Genomic DNA, 24,532 nt, shown 5'->3' with positions numbered 1-24,532 from the left:
CACATTTGAGGCTGGTGACTTTTGGCAAACAATTACTGGAGGGAGAAACCCGTTGCACAATATTGTGTGTGTGCTATTCCAGCTGTCAGTCGATGTGAAAGGTAAGCAGACAGGGCAGCTGTCCCATTTCTGGCATTTTCACCGCTCTGCATTCCAGCTGTCTGATGTCATGCCTCTGAAAACCACCATGTATTCCTCCGCCACATGAGGGGGGTCTACAATGCGTTTTTTTGAAGCGTCTGCTTAAAAGACAGCACGGGTAAAAATACATATATATATGTTGAAGAGTTGGGATGTGTTCCGATATAATTAAGTAGATTTATCAGCTATAGATACAGAGCGGTTATTATGTGTGGAAGCCGGCGGATGTAAACGGAATTAGGCTTGTTGCTCCTCTTCCAATCCCAGGAAGCGAAACACGCTCGGAACTTGAGTGAACTGTCGGATCGAGAGGAGGCATGGAGGAGTGCGACGTTAGTCCCGATCCATAAACAAACCGCAGACAAGCGAGAGGAGCTCTGCGCTTCAGACGAGAAAAGTTTGAATCCGTTTGACCTTGAAGACGAAAATCCCTCGGCGGACCGAATCCTTGTTTGTTGTTGGACTACTTTAAGTTGCACCTGGTTGGCTAACGGTAACGTTCATGTTTTTTTTTTTTGGGGGGGCTGGCCAAAATATTTACCGGCGACGTCAACGTCCGTCCCTCCGCCGCCACCTAACGGGCGCCGTCTATTTGCTGGAACGGCCGTTAGCGCGTTAGCAGTTAGGCTAATTTTTTAAAAGTTGCTGTTAACGGTTTTTTAACGTTTGTTTGTTTTTTTTAAAGTGAAGGAGCAAAAACTACCAATGGGGAAAGTAGCTAGCCGGTTTCGGGATGTGTTAAACACTCCGAACGAACTTCTCTGAACTGGTTGAGTTGTAAATTTAGTTAATTTAGTGATAAAAATAGATTTTTTTGTGTGTTTTTTTTGTGTGTTCGTAGCTTTGCTGCGTATTGAATCAGGTCGCGCTTGTCAAGTGTTGTTTGGATCAGGCTATTCACCGGAAAAGGATTAATCTACCCCACACACAAGCCTGGTAAACAACGTAAAAAAAACTACAAATTACCACAGGTTACCATATGTATGCTTTTTAATGGTGTGAAACACTTGGTAGAGGAAAGGTAACGTTAACTGAATCCCTTTTTTGGCGAGACAGCCAAGTTAGGTATCTTAGGACAAAATGCCTCATTTAAGAGGATTAAAGACTTTCTTTAAGTCTGGTGTTTGTCTGGTCTGGCATCTCTTTTAGCCTGACAGACCAGGTGTGAATACTTGTGCCATATTCCTTAGTGTTACCTGTTGTTTGTAGTGTTTTGTTGTTTGTTTGACTTGTTTCTATTTCATTTCCAGATCTGACTGCTGATGATGAACTTCACGACTCGGAGCATTCACACACAAACAACGAGGAGAATCATTTCTCTGGACTAAGTGAAGAAGAAGAAGAAGTGTGAAACATGCCCTTGCCATTCGGCTTAAAACTTAAAAGGACTCGAAGGTATACGGTTTCAAGCAAGAGCTGTCTTGTCACTCGGATCCAGCTGCTCAATGCAGAGTTTGTTGAGTTTACACTTTCAGTGGAGAGCACTGGGCAGGAATGTTTGGAGGCAGTTGCTCAGAGACTTGAGTTAAGAGAGGTATGTATGAGTTTTCATGCAAGTACAAGTGCCGATTGTTCTCTCTTATAGACTTTTTTTTTTTTTTTAAACTCGACATCTCAGCAAGAAAGTAGTTTTTTGTCCAGGTCTTACTTGGAAGTGGATCACAGAAACTGAGATAATGGTTTACTCATTAATGACATTACTTAGGAATTTGTGCATGTTTCGAAATTGTGTGTCAGTGTGGTCAAGAAAAGTCGCTCTGACTCAGTATTGAACAATGTACTGTGCTTAATACGTGTTTCTGGTCACTGTGGTCACGCAGTGACACCACCTGTTAAGCTCGAACTGAAAGAGATAACAGTAGAGACAGCTGCATATGCAGGTGATGTGGCAGTCTGCTATGTTGCTGTATACATGGTAAATGGACTGTACTTATGTAGCGCCTTTCTAGTCTTCCGACCACTCAAAGCGCTTTTACACTACATATCATATTCACACACATTCACACACTGATTGCATTGGCTGCCATGCAAGGTGCCAACTGCTGATCAGTTTTAAGAGATAACCACTCATACACATTCACACACAGAGAAGAGCATAAGTTATTGAGGCTTCATTTGTCATTGGTCTCTATTAGTGGTAGTAGTGAAAGGCCTCCGCCCTCATTTGGGTTTTCCTAGTATGCACTGAGCAATGTTTGTTTTTGATGTCATCAGGGTTGTTCGTGCAGTCATGTGGTTCTCTCAGCCTTTGATAGAGATGCAGATGTGGTCGCTCTAATTGATTTAGGAAATGGGAGGACCACCGTTTGTTTATGTTAGACTGTAGCTTTGAAAACAAATTAGGCTCTAACCTGTCAGATTTATTTATATAGATATCATATCTTTCAGCTTAATTGTCCTTCGTAAACAGCGAGCCTACAGGGGTTACTTTTCTTACCAGTGTTTATTGTGGGATGTTCAGACAGTCACAAGACTGAACAGGGAGTGCCAAAAGCCTATAAATGTAGAAAATGTCTAGAAAATGTTTTCACTGGTTGATTTTATATACATGGCATGTGTGATATTGACCTCCAGCGGTCACATAATAATATTTTGTGTGCAGTCCTAGTTTACTACAGTTAGTTCAACCTAAATTGGTGTGCAAGATATTCAAGTTGTCTTAAAATTTCCCTTGATCACAGCATTGTTGAGGAATAACGTTGCTTTCTTTGCTTGATAGATAACGTACTTCAGCCTGTGGTACTTCAACAAGCAGAACCAGCAGAGATGGATAGACTTGGAGAAGCCGCTGAAAAAGCAGCTGGACAAGTACGGACTGGAGCCCACCGTTTACTTTGGAGTCGTGTTTTACATACCCAGTATCACCCAGCTGCAACAGGAGATCACAAGGTGATGTTCCGTCGGTGACACGAGGCGTCTTGTCTTAAGGCTCTAACCTTATTAGCTTCGCGGCAGCTTCATGAATATTAGTCAAAATGTTATCAATTTTAATTATGAAACGAGCTAAGTTTAGTGCAACTACATCAGTTGTTTGTTTTTGGCTCTCTAAAATAAGCTTTGGCCAGGCTAAGGTGGCCTACTGGGCAGGAAGTTATTGAAGCTTTTTAGGTGCCAGCTTAAAGTAGCATCTTCTTACTTCTCTCCATCTCATCTCAAACAGATGACTCAAGTGTTAATCGTTCTTTTAATATTGCCATATTGAGACGTTTTGCTGCTGTTCTAACTTCCCTAAACTGTTTCTGTGGACCGGAATAAAGTTTTCATATTTGATACGTGGCTGCTTATCTATCCTCCATTCAAATAAACTCTTTCTCCACAGATATCAGTATTACCTACAGCTGAAGAAGGATGTTCTGGAGGGCAGGATCTCATGCTCACTAGACCAAGCCATTCGCCTAGCTAGCCTGGCAGTGCAAGGTACTATCAATATTTATTTAATACAAGTTAATACAAGAAACCTCAGCTTGATAAGCCGGGCGTTTCTTGGCTTAAATTTTTATGCAGTGTTAAGCCTCAGACAAAATCATGACTGGTGCAGTTATACAGCACTTGTCCATAAATCATGATATCAGGCAACGCTTGCTGAAGCACAAAGATTGTACTGGAAACACCAGAGTTATTTTCAATGATTCCCAGACACTAAGCTTGTGCCAGTTCATTAAGGTTTTTGCCAATCTCTGCAAGTTCGCTAAAGTTAGGGCGTTAATAAAGTATAATAAGCCCATTGCTTCTCAAACAGTTACTTTTGATCTGCATCAGAGCAAGCGAAAATTATTTTTGCATTCAAAGATGTAGTTTCTTCTCGAAGCACTGCTAGTAAAACGGGACTTTAAGTGGAATTTTATAAATTATCCTTGCCTGCTGCTCACAGTAGTTTGTCTGAAACCTCTGTTCAGCCACTCACCCTGGGGTTTATGAGAACATTTTCATGATTCTTGTAATATACAGCACTTAACAAGCACCATTAAACCTAAACTGGTCTATTAAATTGGACAGGCATGCGCGTGTGTGTGTGAGAGTGTGAGAGCGAGAATGTGAACTCCCCTTGCATGAGCTTTAGTCCTGACACGTCCTCCAACTTTTACCCAGCCAGAAGAATCTCAAACACTGCTGGCAAAGTTATATCAGGCACTGCAACTTACTGGCCTGGGTGTTAGCATAGCAGAGCGGCTGAGATCACTTACTGCTGCAACCGTGTTCAAATGACTGACCAGCGTTGAAGAAACGCCCTGGGAAACTTCTTGCAAGTTCCCATAAGATTTAGTCACTGCTTAAGTTGTCATGCAAGCTTGGCATATGTGCTGTAAATAAAGTTGTTTAGTTCCTATTGGCTGCCCATGGTTACAATATTTTGGAGTTGAAGGGCAGTTGCAGCTTTTGAGCAGTGCTGATGCCTGGGATACCCAACATTGTTGTGGGTGTTGCCAGCAGGCAGGCTGGAGCTGGTACCAGTTTTGGATCTCTACGTTGTCAGACGCTGAAGCAATTCCCTTTCATAACAAACAGGCCCCTCCTCTCCTAAAATTAGTCTTTCTTGTCATCACGCGTTTACAGCTTTCCAAGAGGCATTACACCATTCCACAATTCTTGAATTCCTATTTTGCCTTGTTCTAAATGCAGAAATGGCCATGTAATCTGGTTTATTCAGAGAGCAGTGTCATGCAGAGTATGCATTTATGTACTTACCGTGTCTTTTTTTTTGTCGACAGCTGACTTTGGAGACTTCAATCGATATGATTCCCAGGACTTCCTCCAGAAGTTTGTGCTGTTCCCTATTGTAAGTGTTATATTCTTTATGGTCAGCGTGTCAAATGAAAAATGTTACAGCTGCCCTGAGCTCATACCTGTCATATAAAATGCTCTATATAAAGAAATACTCATTTATATTTGATGGCCAGCACTGTATCAAACCCGACTCTGTTTTTGCAGGACTGGATCCAGGAAGAGCGAGTGCTGGAAGATGCCACTCAGAAAGTGGCTCTACTTTATCAGTCCTTCAGGTGAGCAAGTGACTGCAAAGCATCTGTCTCGTGTGTGGCCATTTTTTACCCACTCTGTCCTAAACATTTACTCCAAAAACAGCTGTCTCTTTATTATTTCACTCTAGTTTATTCTTGAGATTTCACTTTACTACTCCTTTTAATACCACAATATCAAACTGGATTACAATATGACTTTTTTTAATGACTGTTCCATAAGTTCATGCATTTCTTGGCTGGTCTGTGCTCTTGTCTTGTTGTTTTATGATTGTGTGGGATTTGATTGCTTCTTCCTGACTTTGTTTTCTGTCCCCTTTTTTTTTTTTTTCAGGGGTTTATCAGCCCCAGAAGCAGAGATGTTGTACATGCAGGAGGTGGAAAAAATGGAAGGCTATGGCCAGGAAAGTTATCAAGCCAAGGTATGTTTATAAGGTCCAGCCAGCGATCACCAGCAACACAAAAGAAGTATGCTGGAACTCATACGCTGTGTATCGCTGCATTATCGCTACTACAGCACAGCCTGATCAAAGAACTCTGTTGGTTAAAAAAACGATTTTACCTCAAAGACTGCTCTGCATGCCTCTCCTTTCATCTAACCAGGACAGTACAGGCACAGATGTTACGCTCGGATCCTGCCTCGATGGCATCTTTGTCAAGCATAAAAATGGCAGGCCAGTTCTTTTATTTAGGTAAGTCTAGAAACGTGTGACTGTTGTGTGACTGTCTTTTTTTTTCTAAAAGAGCGTATTTTGTCTGGTAACTTGTGACTCTCAGCATTAATTATATTGAATCAGATGACTTTTTGTGCCACGGCTCACAGCTATTCTTAAGCGAGGTTGTCTCCTGAATGTGGCCCAAGAGGAAATGAGTCAGTTAGTCTGTGTTAGCTGATAAGGATTCTGGGAGCATTTTCTGTCAGTCAGCTGAGCAGGTTAACATTCTCGACCTCGGCTAAACTGTACCTATCTTCATACCATTATGAGCACTAGATACCTCCTTGATTGACTCCCACATGTGTATGCCTGTTTGTCACCGTTAAAAATGCTGCAAGGGTTTGTGACCAGCATGACATCATGTGTTTTTTTTTTCTCTCTCCTCTTTCTCTTTGCCACTGTGCTTAAATTGGCTGTGTAGGTGGAATGAAATTAACAACATGAGTCACAACAGGTCTTTCTTTGCCCTGGAGCTAACCAACAGAGAGGAGAGTGTTCAGTTCCAGACTGTAAGTCTCTGCCGCCGCTGCACCTTCGCTTCTCTACACATTCCTCCGAGACATTTCAGTGTCTTATTGGATTTTTAGCAAAATTGGAAATGCGTCGTGGAGCTTGCTATCAGTTAGTCTTAACAATGCACCTATGTTTGTGTGTGAGGGTGGGGCTCTAACCTGGGTATGTTACGTATGTCTAGGTCATAAAGTCACATACCATTATCTGAAACTCAGTGCAGAAGTATTTGAGGTCACACACAAGCATGCTTAGAGATAACTGAGCAAACACCACCACCTCTGTACTAATTTGTTTCACCACCTAATGATTTCTTTCTCCTTTTTTTTGTGCAGGAAGACATGGAAACCTCTAAATATGTGTGCCGGATGTGTCTGGCCAGACTCAAGTTTTATAAGATCAACAAGAGTAGCCTGTAAGTGTTTTTAACATGTCTGGCCCAGTTCCTGTCTCTTTGTTCTTTGTCGTCTCCTCTTTACTGTAGCCTCACTTCTACCCTCCTGTCCTCCTCTCTCTTCAGAGAGGAGTGTGACCCCCTGCCTTCTGAGGGCTCCCAGAAGTCCCTTCTCACTCTATCCTTTCCTCGCTTTCCAATGCTCTCTCGTCCTTCTCTGCCTTCTAATAAGGGGTGAGCAACACTGTCAGCCACCGCCTACAGTATGCCTGGCAAGCAGGTGCCAACACCCATCCATTTCCAATTGCCTAGTCCAACAGAGCCACAGCAAACAGGCTCTCTGTATCTGAAATGGGCCTTGGGTTGTCAAGCATCTACTGATGTTTCCTCCAAGTATAATGAATTTATATATTTGGTTTAGTATGTATGTATGTATGTATGTATGTATTATTTATTGTTGTGTATCATTGGACCAGAGAATTGTGGTCTTTATAAATCTTTAAATTACAATCTGTCATTCATGGTCTGTAATTCATGTGTATCTGTCTTTAATCTTGGTCTTAGTCAGCCTGTCATTAGAGCGGTATGTCAAACCTCAGTACGCCTTGAGTGCTGTACAATGTTTGTGTTTCGTGAGTCATCAAAATATATTACTGAATGCTTATTAGAATTTTAAGTCTTCATCTTATTGTGTTTTCTTTGAGCAAATATTTCCAGATCTATATCACGGCTTTTTAAAACTTAGACTGTTTAAGCCAAGTTCAGTGTTTCTTAATTTTGATGGCCTTGACCTGATCTGCACTTGGCTGGCTGTGTTAAATGACAAAAGGGTAGGGTAACGCATTGGAAATGTATTATTAGTATTGTGTTATCGTCTCTTTTTTTATAACCAACATTTGTTTTCCCGGCAGCCAAACTCAGCCCACCGTCGTCAACCCAGTCAGACGGAGATCCTCTACGAGAATATCTCTGGTAAGAGATTTGCTTACTCAAAAGCCATTTCTGTCTGGGCATTGCAGCACATGATATATATATTAAAGTCATTATCTAGAGGGGAGGGTGACCGCACAGTTATAATTAATTCTTTGCTTTTAGACAGAGCTGTAACTGAATCGCTCTCTCGTTGATTTACAGCCAAAACCTCAGGCCTACATGATGCCCCCACCGCAAATGCACTACAATGGCCATTTCACAGAGCCTTACACATCATCACAAGGTAGGAATCTGAAAGTGTGTGCATTGGATAACAAGTTATTACATGACGCTATATCTTTGCACTGCGATTAACTGCACTGTCTGGAGCAAAGTCGTAATGTAGTATTACTTTGCTCTCTTACAGACAACCTGTACATGAACAGTCAGAACGGTTATTACTACCACTCCCAGACCAGCCTGGACTGCCCTCCTCTGGAACACAGCAGCGGAGGGCGCTTACGTAACGGCAGCGTGTACAGCGCCCACAGCACCAGCTCTCTAACCAATCCTCAGCACTACATGCAGCCCTCGCCAATGTCCTCAAACCCCTCCATCACTAGCGATATCACCAGGCCGGACTATGTGCCCTCGCATCGCCACAGCGCTCTCATCCCTCCTTCCTACCGTGCCACTCCTGATTACGAGACAGTAATGCGTCATAAGACCCGTGGGGCCGGAGGAGGGATGGTTTTGTCTCAAGAGCACCGTCAGAGCCACTCTATGAGAAACCTGAACATTGGAAACTCGTACGCCTACAGCAGACCGGACCCTCTAGTTTACAGCCAGCCAGAGATCAGAGGGGAGCATGGTGGAGCGGCCCAACACCACCACTATCCCTTCCATCTGGGCTCCAGCTTCCACAGCCCCTCTCCATACCCCTATCCGACAGAGAGGAGGCCCGTAGTGGGGGCAGTCAGTGTCCCCGAGCTCACTAATGTCCAGTTACAACAGGCACAGGAGTATCCAGCTCCTAACATCATGAGAACGCACGTGTACCGACCACCTCCACCCTACCCATACGCCCATCCACGGCCTGCCAACAGCACACCCGATCTGTCGCGTCACCTGTATGTCAGCAGTAGCAACCCAGACCTGATCATCACGAGGCGCGTGCACCACTCTGTTCAGACTTTCCAGGAGGACAGCCTGCCTGTTGCCCACTCTTTACAAGAGGTGTCAGAGCCCCTCTTCAGCGGACCCCCACACAGACACCCGTACCATGCCCAGAAGCGTAACTCCATTGAGATTGCTGGATTAGCGCACAGTCTCGAGGGGATGAAGGTCAAAGACCGCACCATGTCGTCCTCTGCCACTGAAACGGCCACTCCTCCTCCTGTCCTGCGGGACGGCCGCTCTCAGCTCAACGTGTTTTTGGAACGCACAAAGACAGAGGACAGGGGTGACATTAAGGAGAACGTGCAGTATGGACACAAAAAATCCCTTTCAGACGCCACCATGCTGGTTCACAGCAGCGGTGAAGAAGAGGAGTTTGAGGACGACAGCGGACGCCACACTCCGCTTTCTCAGGATGCGGTCGCAGCGATCGTTCCTGACCAGTCGTCACAGCAGCATCACAGCTTGACATCTCTCTCTTCTCTGACGGCTCAGCAGCAGACTCCCATTGAACCGCCTCCTGCATACCCCACAGGCTCCTCTCTTGACCCCTCTATAACCAGCTCCATAACCTGCAAGGTTCGCCCCTTGATCCAGGAGGGAGAGCCTCTGTACCTGCTGTCAGATTTACGACAGCCCAGGATTATGCCGTCAGTCTCTGAGGGCGACCTGAGTGGCCAGTCTAAGAAGCCCAAGAAAGACTTCAAGAAGAGGCCTGTGTCTGATGTGCCTCCTGGGAAGAAAACAGTAGAAGGGTTGCCCCCTCCGGTGAGTCCTGTTCTCCAGTCTTCTCCTGAGCTTAGAGTGATCCTATTAATGTTTTTATTTAATTTATTTCTGCACTGTAAAACTTCAGAGAACCCAGTTACTGCTCTTGGTGTCTTGTTTATTTGCATCGGCATGTTTTTTTTACCAGCAAACATGACATCATGCCTGTGTCTCTTCAACATCACATGAGCTAGTTTCAGTAGCTTTGAATGACGCAAACAGTCTCTGACACGTGTTCAAAGAATGTAGCCGGACTACTTTGCAAAACCGGACAGGTGACATTTTCCCAGAAAGCACAGGGCGGTCCCTCCCTTCCTGTATACTTTCTCTCTCACTCCGCGAGGCTCACAGTCATCCTCACGTCTTTCTCCGTCTCCAACTCTTTTGTCATACCAGGGCATGAAGAAGAGGTCAGAGGTGAAGAAGATGGGCCCTTTAAAGATGGCCCACCTCAATGGCCTGTCGGTGTCCAGGCCAATGCACGACGAGGTGAAGGACGAGCCGGAGACCGCTTCTAATGATGAGAGGGTAGGGCACTTCACAGTTATTGATTTGCTGCTTGAAAAACGGGTTCGCAAAGCAAAAGAGATGCAATGTTTAGTTTAGGCAATGTAAACTTTAGGAAAAAATGTCTTGTGTATTGTTAACGTTTATGAACCGGAGCCGTGGGTTGTTTTTTAGTATTGTTAACCTCCTGCTAGGTGAGGCCTTGTTATGGATGCATGAAGGAGAAAGTCTTCATTAGTGTCAGTGCTCCAGGCATTAACACACAGTTGAACAGGTCAGCCTTGTTAAGCTTGATGCTTGTTGCTTTGACAATGAAGGTTAATGCCAGACACTTTAAACATTTATTACCTGTCCACGTCATCAAGTTGTCACTGATTTGTCTTAAAGAATTGTCAGTTGATGCTGTAGGTTATTAAACATAGTTCAAATATATTCCAATATCAATTAATGCGTGATATAACCGTTAACCATATCGCCATAACTGAAGTTTCACTTTTACTTCTTGTCAACAGCAGTCAGTCGAGTGTAGATGAGATCTGGTTGCAGTTACAGTCGTTACTGGACGGTTGTGTGCTGACCCCGACTAATTAGCAGTCATCACAAGAGAAAACACAATCAGTCATCTGATCGTGTTTGTTATTCTGCCCGAGGCTTCCAGGTTGACAGCTTCCGAAACATTTTTGGCAGCCTGACTCAAAGCTACTAACTAGTGGTGGCTAGATCCAGGTCTGCAGCGACGAGTACAGTATGAAGTACAGTATGAAGTACAGTATGAAGTACAGTATGAAGTACAGTCACGTTACATAAACACTCAGACACTTTCTATTTATTTTCTCTGGTGGAAAACACAGTATGCAGCCTCACTGCAACTATTCTGTAACCTGAGCTTACCTACACGCTTCATGTGCACACTCACCTGCCATGACCAACTCACAACAAACTCACTAGACTCACAGGTTACAGCTTTATTAAAGGGGGGGAGGCTCAGTGGGTAATAACAGGTGTAATCGACTGTGGGTGTGCTAACCGGAGGTCAAGGAAATAGGTTAAATCAATCTTACTGGTACATTTTACTGCTGTAGTTGCCAGTTTAAACTTGTTCATATACTGCAGTGCATCATGCTCTACAGGATCATGTGTGTATCTTTAGATATATATCATGTATCACAGCTTATTTATAAACCATATCGCCCTACTTCTACACATGGCAGTTCTTTGCATGCTGCTTTATTCATTGTATGATCTCCTTTGTCAAGAAATTCCACTACTGATGTCACATTTTGGCAAAGCTTTGGTGTTTGGCATTAAAAAATACAAAAACTGATTTTAACCCAGATTTTATGCTATTAACTATGTCCTCTAATGGCACAACTCCTCATCAGTACTGTAAACATGTTCACGGCTTTACGGTTTCCCTCTTTGTGTGTATTAGTGTAAAGTCCTGGAGCAGCACATGGAGCACGGAGAGCTGTTGAAGGAGTACGAGAGTATTCCAAAGCGTTATCCGTCGAAGGAATGTACGGTCGCCCTGCTGCCAGAGAGCGGAGACAAAAATCGTTTCCAAGACGTCCTGCCTTACGATGACACCCGAGTGGAGCTGGTTCCCACTAAAGAGAACAACACAGGATACATCAACGCGTCACATGTCAAAGTAAAGCACGTTTCTTCGCAAGTCACACTAGAAAATAAAACGTGGCAAAACTCCAGTGAAAGCAAAATGAGTCAAAAGAAATTAGAAGTAGTTACAGTCAAGTTCCACTCTGAAATGGCAAGATTAATGGGGAGCAGTGTCTTTTGTTAGTAGACATGACAAAGCTCCTCAGACATCACACATAGAGCTGTAATTCATGATCCACAAACTGACTTTAACATGAAAACTTGGTGGATTTGAAGCCTTCGTGTCCTCATGAAGGTACAAAATGTTCTTTCTTTTTGTTGAGAGGAATTCATCCTATCATCTTTACAGCTACTCATGAGCAGCAGGCATGCTACTCATACAGGTCTGTGAGTGGGAAGCCAATGACCGCTGCTTAGTCACACTCACTCCTCTGTCCCTGACACAATACAAATACTCTGTTTGGTACCGATTGTTTCCATTTTCTGCTGATCCAGCTCTCAAGTACTGATGAACTTCCCGTGACCGTCTTTGTATCCTGTCTCACTAGATAACAGTAGGTGGACAGGAGTGGACCTACATTGCCACACAAGGTCCGCTGACGAACACGTGTCAGGACTTCTGGCAGATGGTGTGGGAGCAGGGTGTCTCCATCATCGCCATGGTCACTGCTGAGGAGGTGCGTCAGTTTCATATTTACACCTCCACATCTTTTTTTTTCTTTTTTTTTCTCACCACTAAACCAGACTGACCTTTTTTTTTAATACGTCACCTGCCTTTTCCAGGAAAACGGCAGAGAAAAGAGCTTCCGCTACTGGCCCAGGCTTGGCTCGCGACACAACACGGTAACGTACGGCCGCTTCAAGATCACGACGCGGTTCCGCACGGAGTCTGGCTGCTACGCCACCACGGGCCTGAAGATCAAACACCTCCTGACGGGCCAAGAGAGGACCGTCTGGCACCTTCAGTACACAGACTGGCCAGACCACGGCTGTCCTGAGGACTTAAAAGGCTTCCTCAGTAAGTGGGAACAGTTTATTCTTTCATGGTCATTGATAGCCTTGCACCTCAGTGGTGTGTGTACAATTACACTCCCGCATCATGCAGACCTGGAAGGAAATCCCACATGGTGTCAGGACAGTAAATCAGTTTTGTTTTGGGGAATAAAGTAAAAGCTCTGAGAAGTCTCAAAAAGAACATTGAAGTGAATGTTGTTTTTTTCCAGCCTACCTGGAGGAGATCCAGTCTGTAAGGAGACACACAAACAGCATCAGTGACCCAAAGAACACCAACCTACCGGTTCTGGTCCACTGCAGTGCTGGAGTGGGACGGAGCGGAGTGGTCATCCTGTCTGAAATCCTGATAGCCTGTCTAGAGCACAATGAGGTAAGCTCCTCACGTTCATGATGAGCAGATCTGGTGTTATATTTTCTTGGTCGCCGTCTCCCTCACATGAAAAAAAATCTCAATGTGTTTCAGACGCTGGATGTCCCAAGAGTCCTGACAAAGCTGCGCTCTCAGAGAATGATGATGGTTCAGACTTTGGCTCAGTACAACTTCATCTACAAGGTCCTCACCCAGTACCTCCGCAACTCCAGGCTCATATGAGCATAAGTGCCTGTCCAGCGATAACGTACGCGGCTGAAGGATGAAGTTCACTCCAGGTTTATGCCAAACTGCACTGTGACGATGCAGCTGCATGAACCTGCTGAATGTAGCGGTCAGTATTTGGTGGTAATATATCAGGCAACGCTGAAAGAATGATGTATGGATATAGAAGAACAAAGAGATACCACATGAAGGAGCATAAAGACTCGTGACCTGCCTCTAAACAGTATTATATATATATATATATTATTTTTTACATACATTATTGCTTAATAAAGCCCAGCACTTTTACAGTACTTTGCTGTACACAATGAACCAATGTTAAGCTGCGTTAAAACATCTTTATATTAGATTTGTATCAAACAAAGAGTTGCATTTTCAAATGACAAAGGTCACTTTTTAAATATATTTTGGATTGCTGGCAACTTTTGGTTCTGATAATGAAGGACTTAACCGACGTGATGAAGCTCTCAGAGTACGGTAAGATTGTCTCGTGAAGGTTTGACGACGGAGAGGCGGGCGAGAGGCGACTCTTTGCAAAACACTGGATTGACGGGAAGTTGAGATGCACTGCACAGACGTGTGAAGGGTTAGTGAAGGAAAAGAACAGGTTGAGAGTAGAACTGGAAACATTTTATACTCAGTCTTCATCCCTTTTCTTTTTAAATCATGAGACATTAGAGTGAGTTCAATATACCGTTTTGTCAAAGTGCCTAAATTTTGTAAAGTTGAAAGGGCTGTTATTTTGTTTTGGATAATATGAAGGAAAGTTTTCTCATTCTGTGTCATTTATCGCTTGTCTGATTGCAGTGATGTGTTTATTAATGGCAGTCATTACTGAGAAATATCCAACATCCAACAGATTTTGATCTGATGAATAATATTTTTTGAATTTGGCTTAGATCCCTGAAGTTGTGACAGTATTCAGATGTAAAAACTTAACGGTGCTGTGCGGCGTGCTGCTGGCTGTGGTGCTCAGTATTAGTGTGAAGCAGGACCTCTGAGGGACACACCATCTCTAGTTACAGTATTCTGCCTGCCACGCTTGTTTGCACTCCGGTGAGAAATGTCCCCCTCCGGAGACACTTCCTGCTGGTACGAACGGCCTCCTGACTATTAATGAACACATCTCCACTGGAGCCGGGCACACGACGTGCCTCTTTCCCTGCTGCAGCTTTTGAAATTAGAAAGTCCACCTGTACAGAAGCAATGCTCACAGGCATTGAAAGGTTTACATGAAGAATCTTTTTAAACTATGTTCATTTGAAATATGTCGCCTGTATTATCAACTTAAGTTATAATGAGGCCAAAGTGAAGCGATTGTTAATCCCTCACTTGTCTGTTTTTTCGTTGCTGGTGTCAGATACATGGGCAGTGATCTTACTCAACTGGAAAATAAAAACATCTGAACAGACACTGAGATGTATTTTTAAACTGGATCTTTTTTTTTTTTAAAGCCCACATGAATTAGTTTTTGTTTTTAAGATACTAATTGAGTCTTAGTGTGGAGACTGAAAAGAGTGATTTTTTTTTTTTGTGGCCAAGGTGTGACTGTTTTGTCCATGTACAGGTATGTTGTTCATAATGTACACAGTGTAAAATTCTGCTTTTATGAATATTGGTAATTGTACAAAATATGTATAAACTGTATCTATTGAACAAAGTGGCATGCCATTGGAAAAAAAAACAAAGTGTAGAAAATCTTTTCAGCCAAGAATAAATATTTGGAGATAAATCTCTTCTTCTCTTTTCTATTTATTCAACTTACATTTATTTAGTCTGTCACGCCCCCTTGTGGTAGGAATAAGCTATTGTCACAAAAGAGGGAGTTTGAATTATTGGAAGAAGTCTTTTATTAAATAAATTCAGAGGTGAAAAAGGATCACAATCATGATAGCTGGTACAGAATCTTCAAGGAAACTAGGCAATTGATATTTCTGTCCAAAGTGTAAATATGGATTTTAAAAACAGTCAAAGTGTCTCGTCCTTGAAGGAAGCAAAAGATGCAGCCCTGTGTTTTCATCTGATCTTCTTATGGTGTCCAGACAGGTAGCAGTGGTTTCAGTCATGAGGGTGCACATGTCACGATTCACATCTTCCACATCCTTCTACAGTTTAATTACATGAGCAGATGTAGTGTCTTTGTCCCTCTGTTCACCGTTCAAGCGTCCGCTCACAGTTTCCCTCTGATACGCGAACTCTGTCGTAAAATGCAAGCCGTGTCCCAGATCCATACCACAGACTAAAGGGTCTGAAAGCGGAAGCATCATCGCTACCAGCGATCAGTAGTGTGGAAGTGGTTCGATTACAAAATATCAGATGTATTATGTATCACAGTAATATATAGGACGTGCAAGAACACTGTAACACTGAGAATGAGGAGAGTCACTGGTCTCACAAGGAGAGCTCAACCACTAATGTGAGTTCAAAACTCACTTAAAAGCGAAATGTTTTAGGGCCATATCGCCAATGCCTACTACAGATTACTACAGATTAGCAGTTAGTATGAAGGAAATATACTTAAATATAAGGTTAGAATGTTTTCCCACAATTTAGGATTGTGGAAAAGATGCTTGGCTCCCATTCAATATTAGTTTTGATGTTGTGAGCAGCTCCTAATTTTTAAAAACACGCTCCAAAAATCAAGTTTTGGTACCAAAGTACTTCATTTCATCACCTATAAAATGTGAACACAGGGCACACTTCTTGGAATTAGTATGCAGTATGGATTTGGGACACAGTTGCAGTATCCTGGTCTAATGCACGATGAATCCATTTGTTCAAAAAAAGTAACTTGTAATGATGGAACAGTAATACTGGTGTTTAAAAAAAAAACACTGATGAGAATATTTAAAAAACAAAATGAATCACTAAGTGTAAAGAGAAGCATTACAAATCATGTGAATGAGGAAGACGTTTTACTGCCATCAGGTGAAGCAGCGTTTTCTCCCGCCAACATCGGCAGAAATGACTAGTACCGTCCTCTCTTTCCTCCATGTCCTCCATAGCTTCCATGTCCTCCTTGGTTCCACCCTCCTCCTCTCCAACCTCCTCCACCTCCACCTCCTCCTCCCCAGCCACCACCACCCCCTCCACCTCCTCCTCCCCCCCAACCACCTTGTCCTCTTCCACCACCTCCACCACGGCCTCCCCAGCCACCTCTTCCACCTTCTTGTCTTTTTTGCCAGGGTGGCATCTCAGGAGCTGGAGCTTGTATCTCCGAGGGACGTCCTCCTCTGTCCGGGACTCTGCCCATCAGGATCTGTCGAATAAGAGAGAAGAAAACAGAACCGTGTGTGTCAGAGGAAAATATCACATTCCAGGTATTTGTTTGAAAAGAGGAAAAGTTCTTCTGTACCTTGTTGACGGCGCAAACTGTCTTCTCCCTGCTGGAGCCGCTGCTGGTCTTCACTACGTTGCAGATGTCTTCTCTGGCAGCCAGCAGCTCGGCCATGTCCACCGTGGACTGAGGCCTCAGGGAGTGTCTCTTAGGCTGGTAGGCCCTCGCCATGCTGTCCACTTTTACCTGACAACAACAGAGGCACACAGAGAATCAAATCAGCTACTGAAAACAGGATTCAGCTGTTAGCATCAGTAATATTCATGCCCAAAAAATAATAATATACGAACCTTGGCTCTGTCTGACCACCCAAATGACTGAACTGTGACGTCCAGACGTTTGATCAGCATCCTGCGCCGACACTCATATTCTGAAGACAGAACTGTGTTTATGTTGTTCAACTTCTCCTGCAGAGATGGAAAAATATATATATTTAATAAATAATTTTTTTTTTTTTTTTTACAGCAACAATTGTTTATTTGACAAAGTTTATTTTAGATCAACTTACCCACTGTTCACTGGATAGAGGTTTCTTTAGCACCGGGTTTCCAACGGAGGCATTTGGAAGACCTTTAAGTATTTCATCTACCTACAATGACACGCAGGGTTTAACGCGTTAACGCAGCATGAAGGAAGAAAGACATATGCGTACAGTAAACAAGATGCAAACTATATCTTCTTTTGTTCTTTTACTTTATAAACATTGACAATGAGGGCTAATGGCAGAAAACAAACTTTCATATCTAAACTAGGGCAAAACAACAAGACTTCAACAGAAGAACACAACTCAAGTTTCTCGACCGTTTAATTGTCAGCCTCAGTAATTTTACAGTTCCTGACACCAAAACAAATAATCTTCCCTCACATGATGGCCCTAATGTTTGCAATGTTACAAACTTTTTACAAACCCTCTGATTCCAGTTGCACTATGTACAGTCAATTGCTTTATACCATTCAAAACCTGTTTACACTGTACATCTTTTATTTTTGATACATCTCCCTGTTTATACTGCTAGATCGACACTGTGAATAGCTTCCTATATTTACCATATTTATACTGTTTATGTCTTTAATTTTGCCGTATTTTTCTTAAGATATCTTTAAACTTGTAAATATTTTATATTTCATGTCTGCTGCCGTTTGCACCAGGGATATAAGGGAAACACTATTTATATGGAAGAATGATCCTATCTTTATTCAAGAGCGTAGATTTTCAGTTTGAGAGCATGATTTCTTTTTCTCGTGCTCAGATTTATTCTCCCCGTACACACACTTTGTGCTCGCACATTTCTGCTGCTTTCTTTCAAAATGTGTGCTTGGACTCAAATCATAATACGACATGCACCAAGAGTGCAGTGGCTGGGACGCGAACTGGCGTCCCATGGTTCAAAATGCAAGAGACAGCAGTGTACTTAACCATTCGACTGTCATAACACTGCAATGCTGCTAAGAGTATATAAACTATACCCCGCTAATATAAAATTTGAAAAAATCTAAACTACGAGAACTCTTTTTAGGATTATTTAAGATTAACTATACATAAATAAGCTGGCGTCTTAAACAGGTGACGATTCAAATAGCTGGCTAATATGGTAAACTGATTTTAAGAGAGAAGCAGTTTTACAAACAGACCATATACCCGCCCGTACGGAGCGCTCAAAAAGGGCAAAGGAACACACCCAAGATTGAGCAGACACTTCAACCTGCTTGTTTTGACTCAACGTGCTTGTTTTGAGTGCGATCACATTAGATTTGCAAGCGTACACAGGACATATTTGAGTACAAGTTTAGATTTGCAAGCGTACACAGGACATATTTGAGTACAAGTTTGTGTCCAAGAAGAAGAAGAAATGTGAGCACAAGCATGCGATTTTTGAGTCCGAGCACACACATTTTGAAAGAAAGCAGCAGAAAGGGACAAAATCTGGGCACGAGAAGGAGAAATCATGCTCTTAAATTGAAAATCTACGCTCTTGAATAAAGATAGGATAATTCTTCCATTTACTTCAATTCTCTGTATGTCCTGTACATAAGGAAGCACTGACAATAAAGTTGACTTGAATGTATCTGAACTGCATTGAATACCTACCTTGTCTTGGACTTGAGAGAAAACTCCTGCTGCGTCCTGTCCTCTGGGCTCTGGTAGGTTCAGTGTCTCACAGATTGCCTGCAGCTCCTGACACACCGGACTCTCTCCTGGTTGTTGTTGATCAGAGACTCGTCCGCTCCTCACAATCTGAGCTGCCTGGAGCTCGGAGCTTAGAAACACTTCACACGAGACACACAAAATAAAATAAAAAACCCACAAAGTTACTTACTGTCCACACAGAGAGCTTGTAGCACGACGGTTGGAGTACGGCTGATTACATACAGACACATTTGAGATGATCTTTTGTGGTCAGCACGCGACCCTTGAGGATCCCTGAAACAACTTCTTTGTAGGGACAGTGCAGCTCCTTCAGCAGACCGCTCATCTCCACCTGAAGGCTGTCCATGTCGTCTGGAGGGAGGACAAGACAGACAGGTTCAATGTTAAAGAAGAAAAAACAAGACATACACTCCCGTTCAAAAGTTTGGGGTCACTTAGAAAATTCCATGTTTTCCATGAAAACATACAAGAAATTAGTTTAAATAGGACATAATGATGAATATGAAATGTTAGAAATCATTTTTAATTGAAATAATAATTGTTTCCTTCAAACTTAGTTTTCCAGCTTCTTCTCTAAATAGTTCTTGCACCCAAAGCACGGCTCCAAATTCAGCTGTGCCGAAATCTTTTCGTTTTTTTCTTTGCCACTCTGCCTAGAAAGTCCAGCATCAGCAATTTCTCGCATGGATTAGCCTTCATTTCTCAGAACAAGAATGAACTCACGCGTGTCAGGAGAAAGTTCTTTGTTTCTGGCCATTTGGAGCCTGTAAGGCTCTTCTTTAATCAGCACAGCACAGTTTTCAGCTACGCTACCATGGTTGCAAAAGGTGTTTCTAATGACCAGTTATTAGAAATTTAAAATGATTGTTGTGGAGAAATTGCTGAAGTCAAAGGTCAATGGTGAGGTCAGGAAGGAAGAAAGTGTTCAGGAGCCTCTGATGTCTTATGCTGTATTATTTATTGACACTTGGCCCAAGGAGAATTAGAGACACTCTCAAAGTTCATCAGAAGTGCCTGAGTCGGTCTCAAATTCTGCCCAACTCATCCTGGTGGATCGACTTTAAACTCCAAGATAACACCACAAATACTACACGCCCAGAATTAGTCAAAGAGAATGTTTTTATTCATGTAGGTGTTATTGTCAGCATGTTCTAGTCTGGAGACACAGATGTCTGTCAACGACAAGTTATCTATTATGTCTAAGAAGGCAGCAACAGGTCTCTTGACCCTGGTCACCACAGTGTTGAGACAGACTGGCACCTGCTGTTCTCAACCAAAGCCAAACAATTAGTACTGATGAGGACCTCAAGGCCCACACGTGACCTCAACTCCTCCCTCAAAATATCAGACACTCCAAGTCAAGTCCAGTAGCCATCGAACTGGCTTGTGCAATACATAACAATCAGTGTATTCTCTGTACAGTCTCTCAAAGACTAAATTCTTTATAAGGTTTTAGATTTACATATTGCATAATTCACTGTTACTTTTAAACTGTTTTTATTTTACTGTTATTTATACATGTGTATATGTGTTAAAATAGGATATCGTACAGGGTGTATTGTTAAAGTTTTGTTTTCTTGCTATGTTTGGGAGCTGCTGTAACAAAAACTATTTCCCTGCGAGGATTAATAAAGTATTTCTGACTCTGATTCTGATTCTGAACTTGGATTTGCAAACCCAACAGTGCAACGTAACAACAGGAGTGACTCTGTACACCTATGCAGATTTTCACTGTTTCCGGTCCAGTATTATTTACAATGTCTAAAATGTATTTCTGTCAATTTATTTTATTTTTATGGACAAAACAAAACAAAACAAAGCTCAGTGTATGTGACACTATTGAGCATCAGATCAGGTGTGCAGGTGTCTCACCTGGACTGGAAGTAATGCTCTCCTCCAGGTCACACAGCGGCTTTAACCTGGCTGCCAGCCACCTGCACAGGTCCACATACTCCGGGGAGGACAGGCCTCCCTGTGCCAGCTGCGAGCAGCGGCTTCTCCTCCAGCAGAGGGCCGCCTACCTGAGGCCGGAGACAGAGGAACCAGCGCAAGTGAGACTAATTATTACAGTTATTATGCGTTATAACGGTCGCAGCCAGCTGTTTGTACACACACACACACACACACACAACCACACACACACACACTCAACATAACGGTGACCGTGACACGGCGCCCGCGCGGACAGTCACGAGCTCACCCGATGCTGCTCAGCGAGTCCAGAATGTCGCACTCCATGTCCGCGAGCTTTAACGAGCGTCACACGCGCCACCCGCACCCATTCATTCCTGCGGGGCGATCACGCATCCTCGTGTTACAGAAATAAGTGAGCCGGAGAAACGTGCGACTGTCAGTCAAGGTTCCGCTGCAATGGTTCCGCTCCGGTACTAATAAATAAATCAATAATAAAAAGTTTTAAATTGATTTCATGTATTACCTGTAAAAAAAAATTTTTTGTTTTGTTTCTTTAAAATGAGCCTTTTATATCTACAGTGGCTTTTGAAACATTGTGTTTCTACAGTAGAGGGTGTGTCAGTCATGAACGAACTGTTCATTTGAACAATCTTTTTTATTATATATTGATAGTCATGTCTAGTGGTGATTTGTTTATTTAATAGTCCAGAATCCTCTTCTATCTGCAATTTTTAAAAAAATAACTTTGAGTTCATATAACTGAAATAAGTCTTTTTGCGAAAACTCCCACAGCACATGTTTATCTGATAGTGCTGTAGCCAAATTTAAGGGAGTGATTCCTTCAGCATTGAATTCAATGCCTGTCCCAATGCAGCAGGGACTTTGTCTGCTTCCTCTAGCCCCTCACAATAGATCGGTCTTTGTCACATTTACATCGGGCCACAAGAGGGCTACAGCGCTGCACTGGTGAATGAACGAAATGACTCCACAAAAAAAAAAAAGATTCATCACTTTACCGTCCGAGAGTAAGTGATCCAATCAGTTAAAAGACTTCAACTTCCCAACACTATACCTAGCCTGGAAAGACAAACTAAATACTATCTCTAAAACAGGAGGGTGACGTGAGGAGCTTGCACTACAACACTAAATCCTTCACACAGGACCTGAGTTCAAAAGTAATATTGATAACTGTGAAGAATCATGTGATCAAATTTGGCGTGTTAATAAATACCAAAAACTGGAATGTTTTTTGAAATGAGTGTCCAGATTTCTTACAAGCTTTCAAAGCAGTTAAGTATTATTAGTATTATTAGTATTAGTATACTAAAAGTTTAGTCAAAAATAAAACATAAACATGTTTTATCACTCATTTCATGTTGAATGTAAAATTTCATCTGTAAAAGACTGAGTACAGTTATCGGGAACATTTGATAGATTTTTAGAATTAGATGAAAAGGTAATACACAAATTAGTGTCTGAATTGTCACAAATTATTATCAGTTCTTCCCAGTTCAGTTGTTGCTTGTTTTTAGCTTTTATACAAGTTAACTAACAGTCACATGTTGCTGTGATGAAAAAGAAGAGGTCACTGATTAGGTTGTTTTTGTTACAGGATGGAAATGGACTTTGGTCCGGCTAAGTAGCTTCTCTGTCAATAAATCCTCTCTCCTTCTACATATCACAAGTAGGCAGTACATTCACTCAAAGACAAATTTAAGGTACTTGTACTCTACTTGAGTATTCTCATTTTATGAAATTGCATCGAATATTGTACTTTTTCCTCCACTACATTTGTCTGAACAGCTTCAAATTACACCTCTTTACACCCATCCTGTCCAGTGAAAACATGTATTTTCAAATGTGGTTATTCTTTTTTTATAAAACTTAAAGATGAGTGTTCCTTTATGGGATAAACCTCTTGGATTAGCTGGAAAATGCACCGTCACAAAGTCAAAACATCTGTTTTTATAGATCTGATATATTGTTCTCACAGGACAGCGATGGACAGCGATGCAGACATATGTTAAATATTGACAGTATACTACACTGAAAGATGGAGGTTTCCATGCATTTTTTGGGCGTTTCAAGCTTTATTTTTTGATAGACACAGCTGAAGAGTGACAGGAGTGTGGGGAGGAGAGACGGGGAATGACATGCGGAAAGGGCCACAGGTCCGACACCTGGGCAAGGACTGAGCCTTCGTGCACAGGGCGGGTGCTCTACCAACGGAGCTAAACACTGCCCGATATTTAAATCTTCTACCACAGTGCACTTAGTTTGTCTTCACAAGCACAACATTCATTCATGTTTTGTGCCTGCAACCTTCGAGCTCCAAACTGAGACCGATGAAAGAAAACACAGTGACGCCTGCACAGCAAAAGATTAAAACTCACCCTATTTATTATGATAATGTTATTTGATATGTCAAATTACAAGTGTATGATGTAACATAAAAACGTTACAAACATATGTATGCATATTTACATTATATATTTATGAAAAGTAACGAGCTACATCTGTATAAAGAAAATACAACTATTGACATGGTTATTGGGACTATAAATTTTACTCATTCTTTGGTATTCTCGAACCATGATAAGAAATACCTAGACGTGTAGAAACCAATAGAACCAGACGAGAGATGTTAATTATAAAATGGAAACTAGGATGGACGTGAGGCACTTTTTTGAGGTTGTCAGGATGTGAAAGCCGTGGCACTAAGAAACTTCAAGGAAAAAAAACAAAAACAACGAAAAAGGATGCAGGAAAAAAGAATATGCACAAAGAGAGAGTGAAAGAAAGAAAGAAAAAAGAAAGAAAAACAGGCCGTGTTTACCGAATAGTTAAGAGTAGTACCATTTATACTGCAAGTTTCAAAACACAAATGTCTTCCACTATTTAGAACTTCACATAAATGTTACATCCAAGCGCTGTAAGATGAAAAAAAGCTTACATATAGTATCATCAGTGCACCAAAGCATCGGAGAATTGAAAAATAACCACTCAACTGCTGTGAAAGTAACCTTTTTAAAACCAATACACTGAAGAGAAACAGGTTTATATAAGCTTTTTATCTTTTTTTAATCTACACAATGTCAAGAATTACACTCGTATGCATTCCCAAAGATATGCACAATTTCCAAGATTTGAAAGAGGATAAAAGACTAGCAGCAAAGTGGTTAAAACTGAAGTCTTATTATATAATGCAGGTCAAAAATATATTAAAGCAGGACCGACACATGTTGCTATATATACAGTACATGACAGGAAGTTGCACTGCTGGTTAATGCAGAATGAGAAGTGTTTATTTCGCATTCTCTACACTTTGTATAAATGCACGTTCCTACATTTTGCTTCTCAGCCAGCAAGTTTTAATCCGGTTCATCAAACCTGGTTCAGCTTGCAATAATGCAGGGCAATCCAATATAATGGGAGATGACAACCAACCAAACATTTGGTTACACACCAACCCTGCACACACCCGCACAACACACACACACACACACACCACTGCAAACTAACCCACATACAGTACGTTACACACCACACCACACACACCCTCGTGGGCCACACAAGGACGCACGTATATAGTAAACACTCGCGCACCCACACACACACCACACCACACACACACACACACACATGCACACAGTGTGCAATTCATTACACAGAGCAATCAACATTTAAAAACTCATCGTCATGGTTATATGCTGTTGGAGAATTAGGGTTTAACAGTCGTTCATAGCTATTTTCTCTGTCAACACAATAAAATAGTGATTGTATCTAGCAGCTTTAATGTATGTATA

General features: G+C 42.2%; 2 protein-coding genes across 5 annotated transcripts in view; one reads left to right on the top strand and one right to left on the bottom strand.

Annotated features, from left to right (window-relative positions):
- Positions 1 to 117: 117 nt before the first annotated feature.
- On the top strand, positions 118 to 15,058 carry ptpn21 (protein tyrosine phosphatase non-receptor type 21). Of its 4 annotated transcripts, none has more exons than XM_027274752.1 (20): positions 118 to 259; positions 1,392 to 1,675; positions 2,861 to 3,030; positions 3,461 to 3,558; positions 4,851 to 4,918; positions 5,071 to 5,141; positions 5,452 to 5,539; positions 5,721 to 5,809; positions 6,255 to 6,342; positions 6,679 to 6,758; positions 6,864 to 6,971; positions 7,649 to 7,709; positions 7,872 to 7,953; positions 8,077 to 9,593; positions 9,990 to 10,121; positions 11,533 to 11,751; positions 12,266 to 12,394; positions 12,501 to 12,735; positions 12,941 to 13,101; positions 13,195 to 15,058. In XM_027274752.1, exons 2-20 carry the CDS (start codon positions 1,496 to 1,498, stop codon positions 13,321 to 13,323), a joined length of 3,705 nt encoding a protein of 1,234 aa, XP_027130553.1. In that variant the 5' UTR covers positions 118 to 259; positions 1,392 to 1,495; the 3' UTR covers positions 13,324 to 15,058. The 4 variants fall into 4 exon arrangements, with proteins under 4 accessions (XP_027130553.1, XP_019112873.1, XP_019112875.1 ...); XM_019257328.2 differs by lacking the exon at positions 118 to 259 and adding an exon at positions 289 to 634; XM_019257329.2 differs by lacking the exon at positions 118 to 259 and adding an exon at positions 688 to 1,077.
- A 1,236-nt stretch (positions 15,059 to 16,294) lies between these two features.
- fam98b (family with sequence similarity 98 member B) overlaps positions 16,295 to 24,532 on the bottom strand; it is a 9,808-nt gene continuing 1,570 nt past the window's right edge. The window contains exons 3-8 of the mRNA XM_010737404.3: positions 19,035 to 19,163; positions 18,753 to 18,931; positions 17,172 to 17,252; positions 16,954 to 17,070; positions 16,682 to 16,849; positions 16,295 to 16,585 (exon numbers count right to left, since the gene is read on the bottom strand). Coding sequence (XP_010735706.3) covers positions 16,295 to 16,585; positions 16,682 to 16,849; positions 16,954 to 17,070; positions 17,172 to 17,252; positions 18,753 to 18,931; positions 19,035 to 19,163 — 965 coding nt within the window. The remainder of the gene's footprint in view (positions 16,586 to 16,681; positions 16,850 to 16,953; positions 17,071 to 17,171; positions 17,253 to 18,752; positions 18,932 to 19,034; positions 19,164 to 24,532) is intronic.

This window comes from Larimichthys crocea, chromosome XXIV, assembly GCF_000972845.2.
Source record: "Larimichthys crocea isolate SSNF chromosome XXIV, L_crocea_2.0, whole genome shotgun sequence".
Classification (NCBI taxonomy): Eukaryota; Metazoa; Chordata; class Actinopteri; family Sciaenidae; genus Larimichthys; species Larimichthys crocea.
Note: the sequence above shows the minus strand (reverse complement) of the source record. Positions and strands in the feature narration are given on the sequence as shown.